The 22,288-nt window shown below is 42.1% G+C and overlaps 1 protein-coding gene across 3 annotated transcripts; it reads right to left on the bottom strand.

The window, feature by feature from the left end:
- Positions 1–57: 57 nt before the first annotated feature.
- LOC120025209 (aryl hydrocarbon receptor nuclear translocator-like protein 1) lies at positions 58–19,594 on the bottom strand. Of its 3 annotated transcripts, XM_038969676.1 has the most exons (19): positions 19,516–19,593; positions 13,458–13,541; positions 9,361–9,429; positions 9,028–9,172; positions 8,636–8,656; positions 7,410–7,472; positions 7,087–7,244; positions 6,857–6,936; positions 6,646–6,738; positions 6,122–6,239; positions 5,529–5,678; positions 5,103–5,349; positions 2,534–2,640; positions 2,099–2,249; positions 1,610–1,692; positions 1,331–1,439; positions 1,057–1,150; positions 759–852; positions 58–657 (listed from the first exon to the last, which is right to left on the bottom strand). In XM_038969676.1, exons 3-19 carry the CDS (start codon positions 9,371–9,373, stop codon positions 500–502), a joined length of 1,884 nt encoding a protein of 627 aa, XP_038825604.1. In that variant the 5' UTR covers positions 9,374–9,429; positions 13,458–13,541; positions 19,516–19,593; the 3' UTR covers positions 58–499. The 3 variants fall into 3 exon arrangements, with proteins under 3 accessions (XP_038825604.1, XP_038825605.1, XP_038825606.1); XM_038969677.1 differs by lacking the exon at positions 13,458–13,541 and having other exon boundaries at positions 19,516–19,594; XM_038969678.1 differs by lacking the exon at positions 8,636–8,656.
- Between the last annotated feature and the right edge of the window lie 2,694 nt (positions 19,595–22,288).

Raw genomic sequence — 22,288 nt, 5'->3', positions numbered from 1 at the left:
TAAATAAGCAATAGAGAGTAAGTTTTGTTTTAAAAAGAATTCACTGCTGACACAATACACATATATATATATATATATTTCGAGAAAATTAGAATAAACATGTATGATACAATTTTCTTTAGAAATATTAACATGTTTTTTGTAGTGTAAAAACAAAAAAACAAACGTATGCCATTATAAAAGAGCTGGGTTCAATGCCTGTGAGGATGAATGGACATAGAAAACCCAGATAACTGGTACAATAATACTACATGAGTAATGAGGCAGATTCACTTTTCCTGAGGCGGACTGTACACCATGACCGACCCCAGGCCTAGTATTCCTTCCTTTTCAGGGCCCGCCTGCATTCAGCCTTACTGTGAGGCTACAGTCACATTAGCCCTGTTGATATCGCTCTCTGGTACTTGTCACAAACTGACATAATGTGAATACTGTAACACCCAGCCCCTTCTCCACCATGTTCAGCTCATTTAGGAGGCCTTGCCTAGCCTGACAGTCCTCACAGTGGCCAGGGCAGGTCACTGAAGTCCACTGGGCCTCCCAGCCCTGCATCTGCCTCCAGAAGGCTCATGATCACAGCCATGGCTGCCTCGTCATTACTCGGGCTACTGGAGCCTGGCTCATCCATGATGTCAATGCCAATGTGAGAGTTATCACCTAAATAGGGTCAGGACAAGGGTTAAATATTTAAGATTTTATGTGGATAGTTTCATTAACTGTAATCGAGATTAGATTTCAGAGCGGGGAAAAATACATACTTAGATTGGAGTTGTTGGAGTATGGATAGCCTATGGAGTCTGGTCCCGGTATCAGCCCTGCTGAGGGATGTTCTGGGGTTCCACTGTTCTGTATCTGTGAGAGAATCAAGACAGAATTGACATTCAGGAATCACCATTGCATCCTCAAGTATGAGCCACCAACAGACACTAAAAATATCCACCAGATGTGCTAATTACTGACTTCACATGGATGAGCAGTGGAGTGAATAGCAGACTTCCTCCCAGATGGGAGGGGTTGAAGTGGAGGAGAATGGGAAGGACAGGTGGGAGCTCTTACCTTCTTTCCCCCTGGGAATGACATGTCTGGGGGTGGAGTGCTGGTGAAGTTGTGAGGACTGGAGCCACAGCTGGAGGGCGAGGAGCCTCTTATCCTGGAAGAGTAAAAACCCAGGGTAAAAACAGCAGGAGACAGCCCCATACAGTCTCAGTCACACACAGACATTTCCATTATGCACTGGGGGTCAATGACCATGGTATAGTTATGACAATACAGACATGTCAATTTCTGTCTGACAAGACAATCGTAACACAATCCACATGGTTCCTCTCACCTCTGGATCTCCATCACCTCCTCTGCGATTATCCGGCCGATCTTTCCCGCCCCTGCCCTTGTGCCACCGGGGATGCCAGGCACAGTCTGAAGGGCCCGCTTCCCGGTTCCTACAACCAACAAACGCAAAAGCTCAGTCACATTTCGGAAAACAAAACAATTACTTAGTCAGAGTCATGCCAGGCACAAAAGAAATGTATGTCAACTCATCAAAGTACAGTCACACTTCATCCAAGCGGGTGAACTGCTGTGTGAGAGCACAGCAGGAGGGCAGGCTTACCGTCTGTGAGTACACTATCCATGCTCTGGGGGGAGGCGGCGAGCTGAGGATAGATGCCATCAGATCCTTCAGGCACGCTGCCGCTGTGAGACAGAAAGGGAGAGAGAAGAGAGTGAGCATCATCACTGAGCATGCTCATTACTTCACACCTCATTGGGCAGCTTATTAACATCCATTGCATAGATAGCCCAACAGCTCTACACAGTAATAAATATGCAAGAGTTCCAATAATACATGCTTTGTTTTCTGAGGCAAGCCAGTTAGCTATATGAGTTGGACATTGATTTCATGTTGAAACAATAGTGGTGGTGATAAAACAACTTTGACACAGTAGGCATTGTAATCAGCTGTTTGAAATCTTACATTTATTAGCTGACTTTATTAGGATATGACCCTAATACAATGAATACAGTGTAATATTATGCATTGACTAGTTAAATGGGGGCTATGGAAGAAAGTCCTAGCAGAAACAGATGTGTAGCTACTTACCAGACGACAGTGTTGGTGGAGACAATGTACTCCACCTCTTTGGTCCAAGGGTTCATAAAACTGAACCAGCAACTCCTCAGCGTGATAAAGGAGCCGTCTTTTATTTTGAACTTGTAGCAGTTTGTATTGATCTTCTCCCTCATCTGGAGCACTGAGAACAGAGGCGGCAGCCAGGGGGTGAGCTCAATAAGGTATGATATCTGCACACTTGGCCTCTGTGACATGCCAAATGGTAGCCTGCCACGTTCTAGATTAATTCATATCACAGTCTACTCGCTATGTGACAGGCTTATTAGCACAATACACTTTTTATGACAAAATTACCAGACATTACAATATTACTCATGTATGGCCTGAGATTCAGGGATGTATCACAGAGTCTAAAACATTGATCTTTGGTGTTATATTGGTGTCCTTGTTCAATCTGATACATACCTTGTCTATGACATTCCGCAAGGTGCCCTATGTCATCTTGATGAAAGTATTCATAAAACGATGTACCCAGCAACTCTTGGGGTAGATAAGCCAAAATGGCAGTGGCCCTACAAAAGAGAACATTATTAAACACAAGTCCTGGCATTCAAAGCAGGCCAGTGTTATTTAAGACATTTTTAAGATAAGTCTAGCCCACATCTTTTTTTATTGTATGCAAATAAAATAATATTCTCCCCCGTGCTTTGCTTGCTTGATCATAATCAATGCCATGACAATCTAGGGCTGGGCAGTATACCGTATTTGACTATATACCGGTATTGATGCATGGACCGGTTTCAGTTTTTACTTTAACTTCTATAACGGTATTTCAATGTTTGGTTTGTTAAATGTAATACGCAACTCTGGCGTGTGTAATGTCTGTTATGGTTTACTCCGTTTTCTTCTTGAGTCATCTCTCCCTCTCCTGCTGCATGCCGCTAACCACACCAAGCCCTGCCCTGTCACTCAAGAAGAGAGCAGTTGCTCGACCATAGAGTCACAAGCACTTTCTTGCCGTTCACTCCGCATGGTCAGATGGATACAACAATGTTGGTGACATGCTACTTTCCAGAAGCGTCCTATTATTACTCTATTCGTTTGTGTATCTTACTGTCTGCAAACGACTGTTTGCTAGTTTGTCTTTTCTTAGCAAGGTGTTGCTAAAATAATTTGTGTTAGCCGTTAATGCTTATCGCTAGTTAGCTGGCTAGTGGCTAGCTTGCTAAATGTACTAAGAGTCAGAGCAAACTTATCTAGTTAGCTAACACTGCCTGGTGCCAATGCCGGTGTAAGCCAAGATAAGCATCTTGTGCAATGGTATCTTATCAGAGAGGAATAGGCAAAGTATGAATATGTTGGCTTCTATGATATAATGGCGGGTCCGCAAACAAACGTTAAAGGTGCATGCCGCCACCTACTATGCTGGAGTGTTTGGTCAATCACGGTTTACAACATTAGCGCCACATTTCTAAATCCTCCAACCTAACTCAGTACTTCTGAGAAAATAAAAAAGAGCCCTACTAACTTCTAAAAGACCCTCCCCCATCCCCAAATTCCCGTCCAACCTCAATAAACTTACACTTCAATCTTTCCCTCTCTTCAACATCCTTACAACAATATAAAAACACATACGCCATCATTTCATCGACCATACACTTCAGACACAAACCATTCACATACTTGCCAACCAGATGTAATGACGAGTTCAATGTACATTGTCCTAGGCACAATCGAGCAAACACCACCCCTTACTAATCTGACCTTGGAATCTTGGTCCACCAACCTTCTTTGGGGGGCATATAAATGCCCTTGGGCTCAGAGTCCCATCTCTTCTGCCACACATCTATCAAAATGACTCTCATCTTACATTTGGCCTCACCTCTACCCAGTGGAACATTAATATCAATTATATCTAGTTTTGAAGCTCTTTTGGCCAACTGGTCTACAATTTAATTCCCTTCCACACCCGAATGGGCTGGGTCCCAGCAGAATCTAACTACTACAACCAGTCTCTCAATTCTCCATAATAGCAATAATACCTCCAATAGTAGGTCACTTCTATTATATTTGCCTGACAATAAACTATTCAATACAAACAGGGAATCTAAGCATACTATCATTCTGACAGGTTGTACGTCCTCCACCCACTGGAGGGTAACTACTATCGCCAACAGTTCAACTGAGTATGCTGACAGTTTAGTCTTCTACATATCTGCACATCAAATTCAGGAACGTAAATGCCTGCTCCTGTGCGCCCACTATCTGGGTCCTTGGATCCACCTGTGAAAAGTGGTAAAAATGCATAACAACATCTACCAATGTAATTGTGAACCAGTGTCCCTATATCACTGACTTTTGACCAATCATTCCTTTTTTCTACCAAGGTTAGATCGATAACAGGATCTGGGAGTAACCATAGAGGACCATCCCCTATCACCACAGAAGGGCCAACCTCGAACTCCCTCCAACCACTCTCATCAACAAGCTTTCCAACTGTCCAACCAAAACCACTGCCTTGTCTACTAGTATATTCACAACAGTCATCTAGAACAGTAGCAGTGGGATGGTAAAGAATATGTTGGCTAGCTAGAATATATGTTTTGCCAATATCATGCTGAGTGTGGAAATATTTTGATATTTTGTCCATATCGCCCAGCCCTATGACAATCACATAGCACCCAGTGACATTATCTAGAAATTCCCAGTGTACCCAATAGTATTAGTGACGCGGCGAGGTTGTGGGATTGTTTTGTCAGGGGGCAGTGGAGTATTTTTTGTCAACATATCTACTCTGAATTCTGTCTGCCCTCTGGGCCTCCATTACACCTCCATCTGGAACATGTTGCTGATGCTATATTTGGACATTGACTAAAACCTCACTCACACATAAGCTGTCACTCCACAGTAAATCCAGCTCTGTACTACCCACGAGGTCCAGCCAGGTGTCAGGACATCACTGTGTATGGGCCAACTGGCATGTCTTTTGCTACATGTTTGTATGTCTGCCTGCATGCCATAAAACATCTCTCACCTCTGATCAACAAAGACAAACTTCCCGTCGATGGCATGGCGCGAGACATACTCAGTGGGCTTGACACGGATCTCATTGTTCATTGGCTGAGGGACAATGTGGGGATGCAGCCGTCCAATGGCCACCAGACAACTGAGGTTGCAGCCCTCATTGTCTGGTTCATTGTCGTCATCCAGACCCATCTTGGTGGGCGGCCAGCTCTTCAGATAGCCAGTACTGTGTATTGTGCAGAAGCTCTTACGGTCAGCTGTGGATATAGGGAATGTATCATCATCATCTAGTTCTACTCTGGAGCTATCACTAACATCAATGAGTAAGTAGTCTATTGGTACGAAACCAAATGAACTGTTAACTAAAATGAATCACAGGAGATGAAAAAACACCCTTAAGCAAGTTACGTAAGGAAAAGATAGGAGGCTAAAGTACCTTTCTTCTTGGAGCAGGTGGAAGGAAAGTCCTTGTCCTCCATTTTGATGAGGGGCCGATTGCAATTCATCCTGCAGAAGAAGGATCGCCTGGCTCCAGAGCAAAGTCTGGATGGGCCGGGGGTGATGTCTGTCTTTACTGGAAGGCCAGCTGAGGACCAGACACAACATAGCATTTCATTTATGCTGCAACAACAGGAACAGTATCACCATGATCCTTTATAAATATATACTGTATCAAGTCATACTCTGGCAAATAAAGCTACAATACATAATTTGCTATTACAATTTTTTTGCTGAATTTACAGAAATTGTTTGACTGTTTATTTTTACCCTAAACCCAGCATGGCTTAATGTAAAAATAGCACTACCCTACATTTAGCTTCTGACATTTAAATAATGAGGAACACACGGTACAGGGGGATACATTGAGGGGTGTGTCACTGTGCTAGCTGTGTAGGGGACAGCAGGCTGATGACACTGATTACAGTCTGCTCTTCTACTCTATCAGATACACTGTGTCCCTGCTTTCCTTGTGCTCCACCCCCCGGGCACTATAAGAAAGGCTGGTAACTAGAGGCCAGGATGCATTACTTTTGGAATCGATGAGGCGCTCCCGCGGCGCCGTGTCCGATGAGGACAGCTGCTCCTTGACTTTGGCAATGTCTTTAGGATGCAGGTAATCAAATAGGCTCTGGCCAATCAGGTCATTCTGCACAGAGAGGGAGAGAGTTCCGTAAGATAAGACCACGTTACATAAATGAGGCCCATAAAAAAATAGAAAATAATTAACACACTTGCCTTTCATGAACTAACACTTGTACTTGACTTTTTCCAACTAGCACCGACTTTCCTGATAGCTACTTTATTGTGGAAAAATTTACTGACTGAGATGTAGTTGTCTTAGCTACTTATCTTAAGATGAATGCACTAACTGTAAATCACTCTGGATTAGAGTGTCTGCTAAACAACTAAAATGTAAATGTCTGTAAAGTAATACCAGGTTAATAATAATAAATAAATGTTATATTCATGTCATCAGGATAGCTCATAAGGGTAAAAATGACTACAGTACCACCATTTATTGAAAAAACAGCAACATATTGGAGAGGACGTACTTGGCTGAAGTTTAGAATTTTGTATACTGTCTCCGAAACAAACAGTATCTTCCCTCGATCGCAGCCAACAACAAACAGAAAGCCATCAGATGCCTGTGGAGGAGAGGAAGAGGGGAGATGAGAGAGAAAGAGAAATACTGAGTCACATGCATACTCATCATGAAACGCACTCTGAGGACACCATACAGTCTATGGAGGTAAGGACACTCACCCTCAGTATTAAGTGCTTCAGTTCGTCGTCTGACAGGAAGGCTGGTTTGTAGATAGCTTCAGTGTAGGGGTTAGCAGCACCTGTGATTCAGAAAAAACTCATATGTAAGACAACTGAATCAATATGTAATTTGTATTTCTCTGATGTACTTTATTGATCAGCTGCATGGTGGTGGTTGTCATCATTGTACTGTTCTGGCAGCAGTCCTATTAAAATCCTTCTCGCCTCACCTCTTAAGGTCTTCATGTGCTGGACAGCCATGCGCAGGACTGTTAGTTTGTCCAGTTTACGGGACATAGCGTTGCATGTAGGCACTAGTGCGGCCAGCTCGTCTATGAAGCTGTTCATCTTGTCCCTGCGTCTCTTCTCAATCTGACTGTGGGCCTCCCTGCCATCCAAACAATACAAAGAGCATTTAATGCAGACAAACGAATCAACACATCCATAGTCTGTCAATATTTACAGAAACATGACTAATCTCTAATATAAATACAAAGATTTTTATTCCATAGATTTTTATGTCATCCTACGCAAGATAGAAACATTTGGTTACCTGGCATTTTTTATCCGGCCTTGATGATCACCAAGTCTATCATTGTCTGTGTCCATGCTATCCCTTTGACGAGAAGCAATAACATTAGTACAAAGAAATATAGTAAAACTATTAATTTACAACAAATATTAAATAATGATGTTACAGTATGCAATGTAAGTATGAATAAAGCAAAACACTAAAGTGAGAAGTCGTTTGAAATGTTTATAATAAAAAAAACATGGAGAGCCTTTGATTCACATGAAACATCAACATTACTAATGCAAGCCACTCAAATATGTTCTTACCATCTTTGGTAGAAGCTATATGAATAGTTATTAGAAATGTCCCTACAGAATTAGGAACCTGGTTTCTTTGAGACCTTTCTTAGTGTGGATTCTGGCAAAAGACCTTGTGCCTCTGATATTGTTCACAGCTGAACTCCTACTCTGTCATCCCACTCAGCCTTACTGTCCTTTCACAAACCACAAAAGAGAAATTAAGCCATGACCCATTACATATCCTGTGCCACTTCAAGACTCGCCGACTCCATACTATAATAGCATTCAACAGCCTCAAATTAAGATGATTTCAAATATGACTGGCTCTACAAAATTTACCCAAAGGTATTCACACAGAGTTGTTGTCTTAAGTCTCACTAAGTGAGGTAAAAACAAATCTGTGCCTTTAGTAAATGAGCTACAGACAACAATATAATGTATCATCCATCATCCATTATACATCATACATCAAATCAGGGTGCCCTCTCTATTAAACGAAGGCCTGATCAAACTAAATACCAGCAAATACATTTTTTAACACAACTGTAATACTTTCTTGGTGCTTCAAGATTGTTACTGCAGCACCCCTTCGTGCTTTGATGCTTATCCTAATTCTAGCTATTCAAATCTACACTATAGCATGACTGGCTCTCCCATATTCACAGCGATCCATAGTGTACATACTAACTGACCAGTCACTCTCAGGGTACTGATCACCATAGCGCATTCATTTTGATTGACCTAAATTAGGGATGAGGAATTTCACAACATCTAACTGATATGGAGAACACATTAGTGTCTAACCTCTATTTCTAGGGGTAAACGCTAGACCAGTTTGTATAGTTTGATCAAAGAAGAGGCCAATCCCGACCAAACAAGGATCACAGAGGGCCAACTAATCTAACACGGGATTGGCTCATTTACTACAAATGTACTTTAACATGCATAATTTGATTTGATACTTACTCAAAAGAAAAGTCATCAATTCTGTGAAAGCAAGGAAGTTTGTATATTACAATTCAAATGAAGTATGCTGGTTATTCTGATCTAATCTAAATCAAGGTTATGCTACCATTTGTTCCTAATTGGTTGTTCATTTCTAGGTAGGTAGTTATCTTGTCAACTTTAAGTGGAAACCTTTGACACACAGTAAGAAAATATTTCCATATAGTTAATCAAAAAGCTGCCATGCAAACATACACATCTGTCAGAAAATGGCATAAATGACAAACAGAAAAATGTGATCTCACTAAACCAGACCTAACATGACATTAATATAATAAAGATGATTGGCACATGTACTATCTTCAGGTGGCAAGTAGGACAAAGTCTATAAGCAGTTTTGAAGTCAGGCTTACTGGTAGTCTGTGGTGCTGCTTTTTCTCTTGCGTGTGAAGTCCATGCCGGGTGTGCTGATCGAGCTGATTAGATCAGTGGAGCCGGGTGACAAGAACTCGTTCATCGTGGAGGAAATGTCCATTCTTTGGTCTGCCATTAGATCACCTTTAGAGAGAAAACACACTGATGTCAGCACTTATTATGCTCCATAACAGACAAAAAAAGGTTGGTTGATGTGAAAGCGACTTCTATGAAAGAACACTATAGATATAAAAATCTAAATTCCTAGATAAAGACAATTGATCAAAAAGTTAAATAAATGGTGGTTGTTTTAAAGAGGGTGTGACACTCACCACAAATATTCATTAGGCCGGTTATCCTCAAAACATCTCACTCAGTTTCTTTCCAGCAGTGACCCAGATCTGAAAGGCAAGTCAGTGAAGAGTCAGACGTCCTCTTTATATACAAGGCATGAGGAAACCACAGCAGCATCATATAACAAAGCGCTCTGAACCTGAGCAGCTGCCGTATAACCTGGACTTTGTGCTGACGTATACCGTAGATGGCCCGTTCAGTAAAGGTGATGTAAGAGGACCGATTCATATCTCTATGGTTTGAGATAGAAATGATAAGGTCTTACATAAGGTGAAAGCTATAGCAGAGGCTCAAGTCTCTCTCTCTCTCTCTCTAAGGCAACAATCAAGAGTATCTTTGAGAGGCATCATTCGCTTTACCTCCAGCAACAATGAACCAGAAGAATGATGTGCGTAGAATTGATTTTGTCGTCAATGAAAACATTGGATTATTAAAAACGGATGCTTGGGAATAGTGTCCATAACATAATGCAGCATATGCTACATAAACCTAGGTGTCAGTCAGAGACATAATTTAGTGAGATTAGTCCTTAATGTAAAGGCTAATTCAGATAAAACAATGCCAATGTTACAGAGGAAGAGGAGTCACATTTCATGAAGAAACCCATATCTACATTGATCACTGTTTATATAATCCAATCAGTAATATGGCCTTTTCCTAACCTCACTTAGATAGATTAAATGAGTCTCCTCTGCTAACCCATCACTTGGTGCTCCTTGTAGTTTCCTGCACAACGTCCTTGTAACATTGTAATCCTGGTCAATTTGCCTCGATAGATGACCTTAACCTCACATAGGGCTGGGCGATATATCATATTTTAAGGTATACCGGTATGGATTTTTACATTTGGATACAGTGCTAAATAAACTACACTGTCAGTTTTGTCCTAGTTTGTTTGAGTATAAAACAGTCAGGAGAGAAAAATACCATTTAAACCACTTAAAATTACTTTTTTGCCATCCTAGGGTCATCCACTACTTATAAAACCTATTTTCAACCTTTATTATTGAGAAAAATAAAATACTATCAAATACCGCCATACCGTAAAAAAATGGGAAAATACTGTGATATGATATTTTGGTCACATTACCAAGCCTTACCCTCACAAATGGCATGTTTCCTAGACTTTGTAAATAACCTAATGCTGCTAGCACTTTCAGATTTACAGTAAATGTCAATCTGGTACACTCAAATGAGTATGATATGTTACGTTTGGTATGGTAAGGTTACTTAATGCAAAAACTAAAATATAACGTGAACATCTAGCAACCCACATCTAACAACTTTAACATTTTAGCTAATTAGCTAATTTTCAACTACTTACTACTTTTTAGCTACTTTGCAACTAGTATTGTAATGAAACAGCAGGGAGCAGGTCTCGAACCCTTGACCTTCTAGCCCGAGGTCCAGCGCGCTATCGACTGTGCCGCAAAAGCATGCTCAAGCGGCAGAGTCGATTTCCACGCTTATAAACCAAGGGTCGTTACACTACTCCCTCCTTTCAAAGAGCGCGTCCTCGCACTAGCTTGCGACTCTACGTCTTACAGGAACGCACTCACCTGCCAAGCACACACACTGTCGTGGATGCAAGGTCCGATCACTTCTGACACCAATGTAATGAAACAGCAGGGAGCAGGTCTGGAACCTTCGACCTTCTAGCCCGAGGTCCGGCGCGCTATCGACTGTGCCGCAAAAGCATGCTCGAGCGGCAGAGTCGATTTCCGCGCTTATAAACCCAGGGTCGTTACAGTATGTTAGCTAACCCTGCCCCTAACCCTAGCCTAACTCCTAACCTTAACCCTAACCCCTAGCCTAGCTAAAGTTAGCCACCTTGCTAGAATTTGTAACATATCATGCGTTTTGCAATTTCGTTAACATATTGTTCGTTTTGAAAATTCGTAACATATTGCACGTTTCACAAATTTGTAACATATAATACAAATTGTAATTTGTAACATATCCTACGAATGGGTGATGGACATCCACAAATTAATACATACCATACGAAACTTAACATTTCATACTAAATGGAGTGTCTCGGATTTACATACAGAATAATACGAAATGCTCTGAGACCAGGTTGCACAAAAATACCTTAAAAAGACCTCAGGTCACAGTGGCTTGTCCTGCTCCTGTAATCAGACCAAAACTAATGCTCTGCTCCACTGTGCCTTAAAGTCTTTTCATTGTAATTAGATTCTCCACTGACCTATTTTTCCCCAGCTCTTTTTCCCTATCCGTATGATGTGACAGTTTCAGAGTGTGATTACATCGAACCAAACCATAATTACACCCCATAATTTCTTGCCTGCAGCCAGGAACTTTGTTATTGTCACCGTCACCATAGACAACTACACTACAACCTGACCCTTCACTCTGGAAAGGAAGGCTAAAACACCTACACTACACCTACACCTACAAACACCTACAAAACATTAAAAACACCTGCTCTTTCCATGACATTAACTTACCAGGTGAATCCAGGTGAAAGCTATGATTGATTGTCACTTGTTAATTCCACTTTAAATCAGTGTAGATGGGGAGTTGACAGGTTAAAGAAGGATTTTTAAGCTTTGAGACAATTGAGACATGGATTGTGTATGTGTGCCATTCAGAGGTTGAATGGTCAAGACAAAAAATGTAAGTGCCTTTGAACGGGGTATGGTAGTAGGTGCCAGGCGCACCGGTTTGTGCCAAGAACTGCAACACTGCTGGGTTTTCATGTTCAATAGTTTCCTGTGGGTATCAAGAATGATCCACCACCAACTGTGGAAAGCATTGGAGTCAACACAGGCCAGCATCCCGGTGGAACGCTTTCGAAACCTTGTAGAGTCCAAACTGAGGCTGTTCTGGGGGCAAGGGGGGGTGCAACTCAATATTAGGAAGGTGTTCATAATGTTTGGTATGCTCAGTGTATACTCAAACACAAAAGCTCTCACTCGTACTGACAAAAAAAGGAGAAAAAGGAAACCCTATTTTAAGGTCAGCTTAGCTAGTTGTGACAAATCTCTGGTTGCCCGGATACAGTGGTGCAGGAACTTCTTGAATGCTTGCCAATTAGGGAACCTTTTCTGCTACACATAACCCACTGATAGCATGCAGGTCACAACTCTCCTCACACCACCACTCCACTGCTCATCAGTCTAATGAAAATACTTTAGTATCATTTTACCATCCCCATGGCATTCACATATTCAGTAACACTCAACACCATCCATGTTACAACACTAGAAGATCACTAAGATGGATTCTGATCATTTCTAATGTTTTAATGCACATGACCTCTATGGTATCTAAGTGACAAAAATGTTTATATTTAAGCTGTGCGGAAACAAAAACCTTGATCCGATGAGGAGAAGTAGGGAAGAAGCAGAACTACGTGTAACAGGGTCAGGGTGAATCTACAATGTGTCAGCTCAGCTGGATACGCATGGTTAGCTTACACAGCACTATGATACTGTCTGCCCTGCAAGAACTTCTCCCTTTCATAAGGTTCTTAATGCTATGTCACTGTTGGGTTCCTATTTACGCCACTCCCCTGGCGTGATCTCATCGTTCTGTCACGTTCAGATGAAACAGAGTGTCCTGTGCACTCAGCAGCATTATCATAGCGCTGTAAGGCTGTCTGTAATTCCCTTCTGTTGTGTGCCGTCCTGGAAAGCTCAGGCTTGGCTCCTGTAATGACATGGCCTATGTGTGCTATGTAAGTCAAGCTGTCCGTTTCTCAGTAGGCTCCTTTACTCAGAACAGAGCATTCTAAGAACCAGGCTAGAAAGATAGACAGAAGGAGATGTTAAAGCTTTGGTGGAATAGATGGTTAGAAGACATGTTAAAAAAAAAAGCCACCCTCCTGCATGACTGTGCTTATGTATCACTGACTGACTGTGATCATAACTTACTCCACCCCTAACTGTTCTACCCGCCAACTGCTCATGTGGGCATTTTGAAGTGAAACAGCATGAAGCCATGCTTCACAAATGTCATTGGTGATTCACTTCAAATGAAGGTTGTGAACTCATTTCAGAGCAGCTGTCAATTCTTATGAAATCACACAGAACCATGTGCGTCCAAATACCCGAATGAGTGGTGCAGGAAGTGGACTGGCCTCCTTATGTCAGAGCTGGGCTTTTTCTCACAGATCCATCGACAGGCACAGTACCTGGAGAGGAAAGAGAGGGATCAGCTAGGACAAGAGGTCAGGTCACAGTGTAAAACAAACTGGCCAGCTGGGAGTGGCGACTCAACTAGGCCTATGATGTAAGAGTGAGTGGTACTCTGATTAAGTGGCTTGTTTAGAAAGCTCAGATGGGCGACAGATGGGAGGTGATCTGGAGATAGTGTGAGTAGAGGAGATGGCCACAGATTCTCCTCTATGCCAAGCCCCAACAGGGTGTATTAGCAATGGGATCACCACTGCCATGCTAAATCTCATGCCTATAAGACTAATCATACTGCAGCAGTTCTGCACAAAGGACAACATTTTGAATGCCACACAGTATACTATGGACAACAGACAGCCCAGTCCCTGATGTGATTCCTGTAATTAGGAACAGAACAGCTAGGCCTATTTATGTTTATGTTTCCCAGACTATCACGGCTCCATGGGGAGACGTGTACAAAAGAGACCACTTCTCCTTCCTTTTACCATGTGCTCTAATGGCTCCACACACACACCCCTTATATATAGGTCAGTGACACACATGCACACTTATCCGCACCATAAACAGAACAACTTTCTGTTTCGACTTTTAACCTTCCTGCTCATATCATCATTGGAGTATATGGATAACAGCAATGCTTTCTTTTAATTTGAAATGTTTACACCTATAGCTGCACTCAGCTACTCTCATAAACAACTCCAGAGGGAAATATCAAGCATGTCAGCAGAATGGACAAAACACGTGCACAACTCAAAGGGAATGAGACCATTTTGGGTCTAAAAAATCAGCAAAAGAGATTAACGAGCATTGTGTGTGCCTCAGGGAAAGGGCAAAGCAGACAGCTGGACAACCATTCACAATAGTCTAACAAAAAACAAAATTTCTGACCGGTCAGCTCTAGGTTTAGGTGGCAGCTACAGCTCTACCTAGCCTACTGCGCTTGTCATCCTTTGACTTTGTCAATTATTATTACTGTATTATTACTCTACTATTGATTGAGAAAACCTATTGCTTCAAATGATTGGCTTAGGTGGGTTAAGTGACATGAACCTTCCTCTAACACCTAAAGCAGGGATCTGGAAAAGCAGACTGGAACATGTTCCGGGATTCCTCCGATGGCATTGAGGAGTACACCACATCAGTCACTGGCTTCATCAATAAGTGCATCGAGGACGTTGTCCCCACAGTGACTGTACGTACATACCCCAACCAGAAGCCATGGATTACAGGAAATATTTGCTTGAGCTAAAGGGTAGAGCTGCCGCTTTCAAGGTGCAGGACTCTAACCCGGAAGCTTATAAGAAATCCTGCTCTACCCTCCAACGAACCATCAAACAAGCAAAGCGTCAATACAGGGCTAAGATTGAATCGTACTACACCGGCTCTGACGCTCGTCTTATGTAGCAGGGCTTTCAAACTATTACAGACTACAAAGGGAAGCACAGCCGCAAGCTGCCCAGTGACACGAGCCTACCAGATGAGCTAAATCATTTATATGTTCGCTACGAGGCAAGCAACACTGAGGCATGCATGAGAGCATCAGCTGTTCCGGACGACTGTGTGATCACGCTCTCCGTAGCCGACGTGAGTAAGACCTTTAAACAGGTCAACATTCACAAGGCTGCGTGGCCAGATGGATTACCAGAACGTGTGCTCCGGGCATGTGCTGACCAACTGGCAGGTGTCTTCACTGACATTTTCAACATGTCCCTGATTGAGTCTGTAATACCAACATGTTTCAAGCAGACCACCATAGTCCCTGTGCCTAAGAACACGAAGGCAACCTGCCTAAATGACTACAGACCCGTAGCACTCACGTCCGTAGCCAGCAAGTGCTTTGAAAGGCTGGTAATGGCTCACATCAACACCATTATCCCAAAAACCCTAGACCCACTCCAATTTGCATACCGCCCAAACAGATCCACAGATGATGCAATCTCTGTTGCACTCCACACTGCCCTTTCCCACCTGGACAAAAGGAACACCTACGTGAGAATGCTATTCATTGACTACAGCTCAGCGTTCAACACCATAGTACCCTCAAAGCTCATCACTAAGCTAAGGATCCTGGGACTAAACACCTCCCTCTGTAACTGGATCCTGGACTTCCTGACGGGCCACCCTCAGGTGGTGAGGGTAGGTAGCTACACATCTGCCACACTGATCCTCAACACTGGAGCCCCTCAGGGGTGCGTGCTTAGTCCCTTCCTGTACTCCCTGTTCACCCATGACTGCATGGCCAGGCAAGACTCCAACACCCTCATTAAGTTTGCAGACGACACAACAGTGGTATGCCTGATCACCGACAACAACGAGACAGCCTATAGGGAGGAGGTCAGACACCTGGCCGTGTGGTACCAGAATAACAACCTATCCCTTAACGTAACCAAGACTAAGGAGATGATTGTGGACTACAGGAAAAAGAGGACCGAGCACGCCCCCATTCTCATTGACGGGGCTGTAGTGGAGCAGGTTGAGAGCTTCAAGTTCCTTGGTGTCCACATCACCAACAAACTAGAATAGTCCAAAGACACCAAGACAGTTGTGAAGAGGGCACGACAAAGCCTATTCCCCCTCAGGAAACTAAAAAGATTTGGCATGGGTCCTCAGATCCTCAAAAGGTTCTACAGCTGCAACATCAAGAGCATCCTGACTGGTTGCATCACTGCCTGGTACGACAACTGCTCGGCCTCCGACCGCAAGGCACTACAGGGGGTAGTGCGTACGGCCCAGTACATCACTGGGGCAAAGCTGCCTGGATTCCAGGACCTCTACACCAGGCGGTGTCAGAGGAAGGCCCTAAAAATTGTCAAAGACACCAGCCACACCAGTCATAGACTGTTCTCTCTACTACCGCATGGCAAGTGGTACCGGAGTGCCAAGTGTAGGACAAAAAGGCTTCTCAACAGTTTTCACCCCCAACAGGTAATCAAATGGCTACCCAGACTATTTACATTGTGTGCCCACCCCCCAACCCCTCTTTTACGCTACTGCCACTCTCTGTTTATCATATATGCATAGTCACTTTAACCATACCTACAGTTGAAGTCGGAAGTTTACATACACTTAGGTTGGAGTCATTAAAACTTGTTTTTCACCATTCAACAAATTTCTTGTTCACAAACTATAGTTTTGGCAAGTCTGTTAGGACATCTACTTTGAGCATGACACAAGTACTTTTTCCAACAATTGTTTACAGACAGATTATTTCACTTACAATTCACTGTATTGCAATTCCAGTGGGTCAGAAGTTTACAAACACTAAGTTGACTGTGCCTTTAAACAGCTTGGAAAATTCCAGAAAATTATGTCATGGCTTTAGAAGCTTCTGATAGGCTAATTGACATCATTTGAGTCAATTGGAGGTGTACCTGTGGATGTATTTCAAGGCCTACATTCAAACTCAGTGCCTATTTGCTTGACATCATGGGAAAACCAAAAGAAATCAGCCAAGACCTCAGAAAAATATTGCAAACCTCCACAAGTCTGGTTCATCCTTGGAAGCAATTTCCAAACACCTGAAGGTACCACGTTCATTTGTACAAACAATAGTACCCAAGTGTAGAAGTAAGTCCTATATCGACATAACCTGAAAGGCCGCTCAGCAAGGAAGAAGCCACTGCTCCAAAACCGCCACAAAAAAAGCCAGACTACGGTTTGCAACTGCACATGGGGACAAAGATTGTAGTTTTTGGAGAAATGTCCTCTGGTCTGATGAAACAAAAATAGAACTGTTTGGCTTTAATGACCATCGTTATGTTTGGAGGAAAAAGGGGAAGGCTTGCAAGCCGAAGAACACCAACTCCTATAGAAAATTTGTGGGCAGAACTGAAAAAGTGTGTGCAAGCAAGGAGGCCTACAAGCCTGACTCAGTTACACCAGCTCTGTCAGGAGGAATGGGACAAAATTCACCCAACCTATTGTGGGAAGCTTGTGGAAGGCTACCCGAAACGTTTGACCCAAGTTAAACAATTTAAAGGCAATGCTACCAAATACTAATTGAGTGTAGGTAAACTTCTGACCCACTGGGAATGTGATGAAAGAAATAAAAGCTGAAATAAATAATTCTCTCTACTATTATTCTGACATTTCACATTCTAAAAATAAAGTGGTGATCCTAACTGACCTAAAACAGGGAATTTTTACTAGGATTAAATGTCAGGAATTGTGAAAAACTGAGTTTAAATGTATTTGGCTAAGGTGTATGTAAACTTCCGACTTCAACTGTACATGTACAGAATTTCAAGGTCAGATTTCTCCCTCGGCATATCCTGCTCTTTCTGCAAATTTGCTGTTGGCTTCAAGCATGTTTTACAATATTCCTGACTTGCAAAAAGCAGCTTGAATTTCTTTGCGTGTTCTTTGAGAGCTACTGTAGGCTTATCGAAAGCTCAGTGAAAACACTGAGAGGAGCATCGTACTGGCAGGGCAGGTGAATATGGTCAGGTTATGGTCATATACACTGTAGGAGTGTGTTCAAATTCGATGCCTTGCTTGCTGTTGAATCCCTCCGTTGAAACTTAAAGTTGGCTATTGGGATGAGGGCAACATGAAGAAAGACTGAGAGACCTCCGAATAGAAGTGAAAAATCAAGAAGTGTGTAATTTTCGGTACCCAACATAAAAGCTACTGCGAGTTGCACAGCTCCAGTGGAAGCAACCGAGCGCCACACATACTGTAATGTGACATGATGCAACTCGCTAAAGTAAAGAATGATTACCAAAATGTTATGAAGTTGCCAATAAAATCCACTTTCCCGTGTTAATGTGCAGTACGGATAGGTAAATATTTCATAAAACAAAAACAAGACCTACTATTGTCCATCAATGAGTTAGTAAAGACAACGCAATCACAATTTAATTTCCTCTGACCCCACTGACCTCTATTTACATTCATGGCATATTATGTCAAATTAAAGCCATGTAGCATCATCTATGTTATTACTGTCACATTACTGATGCACTTGTTGACTTTTTCAGGAATAGCTGTTTCAGATTTTAAGAATAGCAGAGTAATGTCCTTCTAAAAGTGAGCATTGCATTGTGCATTCCCTGGGCATGGTGTGCTGTAGCCATTTGTTAGTCAGGAATAGACAGCATGTTGAGACTATTTTTTATAAATAGCTTGTCCAACATATAACTTTCACATATATAGATTGTTTACCTATTTTATTTTATTTTTTACAACATTTTGCAATTGATGGTGTACTTTTATGAGCAGAAGGATTTGCTCAAATTGAACACAATTGTATTTGTTATGCTTGGTAGAAATACATGGTTATTATTAGACTATTCTGCACTAGGATGTGTGGAGCATATAGGCCTAATGACAACGGTCATTAAATAATGAAACATACAGTCCTAATGGACTGCAAATCGTTTACAAATGGAAAGAAATCTGTTAGTGACTGTCACATTGATTTGTTATAATCTGAAACAGAACAGAATCCAGTGCAGTATGTTTTCATTACATTGTATCAATATCAGCCCAACACCTGCCTTGCATTGCTCATATAGAGGAGAAACATTGTTGCTGTTAATTAAAGGATGACTATATAGGACTATAAAAGGCAAATGATTGTAACAGGTAATCAACTACCCGTCACTAGTTGATTTATGCAACATAGCTATGACCTCGTTTAATCTGACCCGTGGTAGGGAAGTTCAGACAAATCACGCAATGTACAAATAGAAGAAAATAGCTTCCCAATCAAATAAAATTACATACGGACATTCCAGATCTTTAAATTAGGTTAGACGCCTACAAATCGCGTTTTTTTCACGACATTAAATTACACTGTGTGCCTTTAAAAGTTACACTGTAAACCGATGACTGCACATCCTCGGGAATGGCATTAGATAGCCAATTGAAACCATAATACGAGTAAAGAAATGCACACAGTATACCAAATGTTGAATAAATGAAACATGTTATAGGCCTTTTACATAAGATATAACAAAGTATGTGACTTACGTGTGGAAAGGCAGCACATGTGTACTGATGCGGATAGGAACAGTGGTAGGCAGTAGGAATACACTGACCTACTTTCCTCCTCCTGTGATGATCGTTGCACCACTAACCCAGTTTATGAACCAATTGGGTGCTTTCGAGATCAAGGTTTTGAGCTTCTAGCAAATAGAATAACTCGTTGCCATTTATGGACCAATGAACATAGGGAAGACAATATGGGCTATATCCAATGAAATGACATGAAGCGTCAAAGGAAGCTACAGAATAACGCAACGATTCAGCCAATGGCAAAATAGAATACAGGCAGCAGGAATATATATTGTATCACAACACATGTGGGCAGTAAACTTCAATATTTTTGCTGGACTTGTCTGTGGAACTCTTCTAATGGACCAAGTCAAGAATGTGTGTTGCAATGCATAGAAGTGTAGCATATTTATCTCAGGAAGATAAAACATCCAACGTGGTATGCCAGGTTAACCACATAGCAAACAATCAACACAAAGAAGTCTGTCTGTTAATGACTTTATAGGCCGATCTACTTTGACATTTTATTAGAAATAGTTAGTTACAGTAATTACCTAATAATTACTGTTCTATTTATTTAGGAATAACGATATGCTACTCTGTAACAATTTGGTGAATATGCAATTATTCAGAAATAATATGTTTGTGTATTCTTGGAAAACAGAATTACAATGCACCAAAGCATTGTTGTTCAATATAGTTACAATGTATAGTTACAAAAATATGTAGTTACAAAGCAAATATCAACAGAAAATAACGAACTATCTAATCTAATAAAGAACCATCACTGCCTGTGTCTAAGTCAAATCTGTTGCCATACCAACAGCCTAATTGAAATATGAGCCACAAACAGTGCATTCTTACCACATCACATTCTAAGACAAGGACATACAAGTCAAATATCTATCAGATGAAAATGTTACCAAAAACAGAGAAACAATGCATTTTCAAAGATCTGGCATGGTTTTATAACATGTTGATGAGTGGGGATTCTTAACTTTAGGGCTATTTCATGTTTCCACCACAGATGGGCAGCAGAGTATAATGTATAGATGTGAAGAGGGTGGCCAGTTGTCATTTCACATTTACACACATATATGGCTGGCTACAGTATGTCTCCTTAAACAACTACGGTATTTGCAGATATAGGCTATTCAAATGCAATTCAGATGTTTCATGTTCCCTTAGGATGGTTTCAGATGCATTGCAATATGATTATTTCTGAGGCTTGCTGAGATTTCTGTTAAAGAATAGCTTACATACTCTATTTTAATTTAGATAATAGGGGATTGTGTTAGGCAGATCTCAGGTAGTACAGTAGACTTCTTGTATGGTAATCCCCAAATATGTCTCAATTTCAGACGGACTGGGCCAGAATTAGCCTGACTATTGGAGATGGGCAGGTCAGTGGTACTTGTGAAATTGTTAATAAATAACAGATTTGGTTTGGCATATCCACTGACATCCACAGATTCTCCTTTTGATCTCTGCACTGTGGAATATGATGACATATTAAGCTGCACCTGGAGATCAGTTCAAAGTGTATCAGCTGTTTGGAAAAGATGCTTGTGTCCCAGCTTGACTTGACGCCTCCTGCATCACTGAAGCATTTATTTTCATTCGCCCCATGTGAACCCTGTCCCTGCATACCCCTCAGCTCTCTCCCTGCCACACAAAGGGGGCAGGCATCTTGTCATCTCCTGCCCATAAGCAGAGCAGCTACAAAAGCTCTTCGCAACAGAGCCTTGCTGTTATCGCCCAACCTGCAGCTGCCACCCAGCCACATATTCAGCACAACATGGGCAAACAGAAGAGATTGTGGAGAGATTTACTCAGGCTGCCATTGCAATGAGGGCATGAAAAGCCCCTGTTTCCCTTCCCTGCCCGCAATACGGTAAAGGGGACTTGCTGATCCCTCAGTTGCTGTTCCTGTCATTTGTGCTGCCTGACAGTCTCTCAGGGGATTTGTGTCCCGTCCGTGATGATTCAGCATATGTCTCTCATGTCTTTGCAGAATGAGTCCAGACGGTCTTCGTCCCAAGAGGCTTAGGCAGACTGCAGTGGATGAACTAATGTACCTTTTCAAGAATTAAGCGCTGTGGTGGTATCATAATGCATCCTGTGTTTAAACCAGCTTTTCGGTGCTCTTTCCCATCTCCATTCCCCTCTCTGCTCAGGGTAGCTGGAAGGGAGGTGGAGGAGTGTGAACTACTGTATGTGTAGTGTGTCACACAGTTTAGCCTGGCGATGTGAAGCAGCAGAGCGGCAGGACGGGCATAGAGAGACAGCTGCGTCCAGCCAGGTCATGCAGACAGAGAAGGTTTAGGGGAGGTAGTCAGATTTCTACACCCCTTACTTGACTCACATCTCAGTGTGTTATTGTTCCTTGACAGACACAGCCCATAGTAATATCGTATCACGCACAAAGCTTTTTGTATGTGAACAAACCCAGATGAAAACATAATGCTAGATATGAGTGGTCCACTGCAATGACCACTCTGGCCATGTGAATGGTGAAGCTGTGTGGGGTTGTATGGCATAGGCCATGACCTGCACTGTAAAGACCTGCCCCTAATAACGGCCACCTAGATTGCACTTTTTTATTTTATTTTATCCCAAGCAGCTTGTGTAGGAAGTGATTATGAAAGGAAACTGCTTGACAAAACAAAAGGTCCCATTGCCAGACCTGTCACGTGCCAGTGAGCGCAACCTTCTGATAGGCTGTTTCTATTTCATATCAATCAAACCT

The sequence above is a fragment of the Salvelinus namaycush genome, chromosome 30 (assembly GCF_016432855.1).
Source record: "Salvelinus namaycush isolate Seneca chromosome 30, SaNama_1.0, whole genome shotgun sequence".
NCBI lineage: Eukaryota > Metazoa > Chordata > Actinopteri > Salmoniformes > Salmonidae > Salvelinus > Salvelinus namaycush.
Note: the sequence above shows the minus strand (reverse complement) of the source record. Positions and strands in the feature narration are given on the sequence as shown.